The sequence below is a fragment of the Populus euphratica genome, unplaced genomic scaffold (genome assembly GCF_000495115.2).
Source record: "Populus euphratica unplaced genomic scaffold, PopEup_1.0 scaffold490.1, whole genome shotgun sequence".
Classification (NCBI taxonomy): Eukaryota; Viridiplantae; Streptophyta; class Magnoliopsida; order Malpighiales; family Salicaceae; genus Populus; species Populus euphratica.
Window position 1 is genome coordinate 50,238 of NW_011500365.1, and position 3,948 is coordinate 54,185.

General features: G+C 31.4%; 1 protein-coding gene across 1 annotated transcript in view; it reads left to right on the forward strand.

Annotated features, from left to right (window-relative positions):
• Positions 1 to 773, forward strand: part of LOC105114091 (patatin-like protein 2) — a 2,649-nt gene extending 1,876 nt beyond the window's left edge. Inside the window, exons 7-8 of the mRNA XM_011010510.1 lie at positions 177 to 289; positions 415 to 773. Coding sequence (XP_011008812.1) covers positions 177 to 289; positions 415 to 472 — 171 coding nt within the window. The 3' untranslated portion in view covers positions 473 to 773. The remainder of the gene's footprint in view (positions 1 to 176; positions 290 to 414) is intronic.
• Positions 774 to 3,948: the final 3,175 nt, after the last annotated feature.

The window sequence follows — 3,948 nt, forward strand, 5'->3', positions numbered from 1 at the left end:
ATATATATATATATATATAGATATAGATACATATATAGCTGTGTAGAAACGAAGGAAAACATTTCCAAAGATTTACCTCAGTACTTATTTAAAATGGAGAGTTTCGATCATACTCTTTACCATGCACTTGTATTTCTCCTCAATTGATGTGCTGCTCAAGTTAACACGATTTTCAGGCTAAGATGAAACTCTCTGAGGCCAAGATGGACGATGCTAGCCAAGAAAATCTGAACAATCTCGTGAAGATTGGTGACGATCTTGCAGCAAAGCACGATGCCGATCTTGAAGCGTAAGAACTTGATTAAATGATAAATTTGTGTTACTTATTTTTTCTTTGGTGGTTTTGCACCAAAATTAATAGCCTTGAGCATTGTGTGGGTCTAATTTTGCAATCTTTGCATTGATTTTTTGCAGCCTTGCGCAAAAACTGATTAAGAACCGGAAAGCTCGCTTGGCCAGAATTTCTGGTTGATACATTCCAAGTACACAAATGTGTCTCGTCTGAAGAACTATGATATTTACTATTTTAAATTATGTTTTTGATTTGAGAAATAAATGGAGGCCTGCAATAATGTTAGTGCTGGAGTCAACATGATGCATGTCGAGGCCGGCATCGTTGCAAAACCAAAGCCATATTATGTGGTTTAAATTCAGGCTTCTTTTGTGAGTTTGTGTTCAGTGATGAGTTTGAAAATAAGACTTCTTGACGACTTTGTTTAAGAAAAGTAATGTATTTTTGTTCTTTCAATTAATGTTACGAATTTTATCAGTCACTGCTAGCCGTGTGTGAGGTGATGAAAGAACAAAAGATGGATGGTCGTGTTGTGTAAAAGTTCATGTGTTTTTAATACTAGTTGATGAAGTTCTGTTTGGGTGTATGAGACATGGCAAGTTTTTGTTCTTTATGAACTGAACCCATTGTAACTTCTTATTCTCTCTCCCAAAAAGCCTTTCCATGCTCAAAAAGATGCCTTGACATGAATGACATGACTAAAAGGTTGATGTCTTCTCCCAAGTGTAGGAGTGTCGAAGTAATAAATAACCCGGCAAGACCGGGGTCGAACCACAGGGAGGTTAATTGTACAAATTATAAACAACAATTATAAAACAACAATAACAACAACAACAATAGTAATAATAATAATAAAAATAATAATAATAATAATAAAGAAAGAGAAGAAGAAGAAGATGATGAGAACTTGGAGATGGAAAATTAATGTAAGGATTAAACAATAATAATAACAAATGTCAAGGTTAGAGGTTCCACTAATGATATATCAAACAAGTATAGTATAAACTCTTATTATTGAATTGGAAACCACACACAAAGGAGGTTCCAATCAGATTATATATTGTTAACATGATTACATTAGTCATCTTATTCAATTAATGCTAATACTTGTAAATCTCGTCAAACATTCATGATTATAACTTATGTTAACAACAAATCAAGTTCCTTTCATAGCTCAGGTGTCGGTTATACCATACATTATGGGCTATGAAAGTGCCAAGCATTTGTTGTACCAAGTGTTATACAACATAAATCAAGATTAATCATTTAACAAGCAAAGTATTAAAGAGTGAACAAGAAAATTAGTGTTATTAAACCCAAATTCGATCAATCGGTCCGACCAAAAATCTAATAATCTAGCCATCAAATTAGTTTGTACTGAGATGAAGAATTGAAGCCCACAATAGATACTATCAAAACTGGTTAAAACCGGCCATGTCCAATAAAATATAGACACTTTAACCAATGGGTCAAGCTTTGACTCATCTATAAAATCATAAGTTATTGTAAATTATAAAATTGCAACCAGTTCGTCATAGAGTTACTACGTTGAAAAGGCATGTCATTTATCTTTCTTGTAGCCAAAATTTGTTTTTGCATAAACTAGTAAATTTTTTGAAAACATAAGATTTATAATTTAAAACATTGTGAATTTCTTGCTAATGATCTCTTTACTTTGAGATTTTAAAATTATAACCACTTAAATTGTTCATGTGTTCACGCTTAAAAACTCCTAAAAAGCACTTCTCTCAAGATCAAAGGGTTGAAACCCTTCACTTTGACCTCCAAGTTTGATCAAAACCATCTATCCTATGATAAAATCGACTTAGTTTTGGTTTGTCAAAACCATAATAAATTCATTTAGAAGCTTCAAATCACCTTATAAAAAAGACATAATCTAACAGTGAAAAGAAGGAGGAGGAGAGGAAAGAAAAAAAAAAATTGGCTAAGCTCTAAGGGATTCAATACTAAGTTCAAGAGTTTGGTAAAGATTCAAAGGTTTGGCCTTGATGGGTTTACAAAAAAGAAGAAAGAAAAGCAGCAATAAAAGTCTACTCTCATTAAAGATTTCAAGCTTGAATTGTATACTTTTGCACACTTTAAAAGTGGAGTACTTGAGACCTACTTAAAGTGATTTTTATTATCATTTGTTTATGATAACTTGTTTTAGTTTTAGTTAATAATGTTTTAAAGGTTGCTTTGCCAACTTAGAAGTTTTATAAGTGGCTAGGATTCCATTGGAAGAAATCAACTCACTTTGGAAGAATTGACATCTCCAAACACATTAAGCATGGAACCTATACTTATAGAATTTCTAAGTGACTAGGGGGAACTGATGAAAGGAAATCAACTCACTTTGAAGAAACTCCTATCTCCAAACTCATGGAGTGTGGAGCCTGTTCTTAAAAAATTTCTAAGTGAATAAAATAATGAACCCATTGGATTAAATGAACTCAATTTAGAGGAATTCTCATCTCTAAACTCATTGAGCATGGAGCATGTACTTAAAAAATTTCTAAGTGACTATAAGGAAACCATTTGAGGTAATTAACTCACTTTGGAGGAATTTCTATCTCTAAACTTATTGAGCATGAAGTCTATACTTAAAAAATTTCTAAGTAGTTATGGGAAGCCATTACAAAAGATCAACTCACATTAAAAGGAGTTCTATTAGAGAAACTCTCATCACCAAACTCATTGAATGTGGAGCATGTACTTGAAAATTTTGTAAGTGGATAGGAAACTTATTAGAGGATGAGTCTATACTTAAAACATTTCTAAATGGTTATATGTTTTTTGAGGTGTGAGAGCTTATGGTTTGTCCCATGGAGAGTGGTGCATATAGTATAGGGATATCAAATCTATAAGAGTGGTGCACAAAGCACTAGGAAGACCAAGTCTATTCCATGCAGAGTGGTGTATATAGAACTTGGAAAGACTATATCAATCTTATAAGAAGTGATGTATATGGCACTTAGGAGACCAATTCAATCTCATGAAGAGTGGTGTTGATTAGTACTTAAAATTGTATTTTTATCAAAGTTTTATATTATCATTTTGCACTTAAAGTATTAATAACTCCTTAACTAAAATATCTTTTATATTAACATATCTAATAATATAAGATACCTTTAAATGAAGGTAAATATTCATTTTAAATGAAGGCCTATCACATAAAAGAAAAGATTGATTGATGAATATAAAAACTAAAATTGAAAGGACAAAGAGATAGTCAAACTTAGAAAGGAGATGTTAGTGCAGCCCAAACTAGAACAATATTCGGTAATTGAGTCATATATGGAGTTGTAGATCTCAAATTTAGGTTATTTATGTTCTTATTTTGTTTTTTTTTATTTTTCTTTCTTTTATTATGTTGAGTTAAATTTATTATGTCAAGGTGAAAAGGTTACACTAATAGTGTAAGAATAAGTATAGTGTAAACTCAATATGGACTTTAATGTTTGATTTTAACATGTGTTGTATTTGTTATCTTGTTCACTATTTAACACTTTACTTGTTAAATGACTAATCTAGATTTATATTGTATAACACTTGCTACAACAAATGTTTGCCACTTTTATAGCCCATAATATATGGTACAACTCAATATGAACTTGATTTGTTGTTAACATAAGTTATAATCATGAATGCCTGAC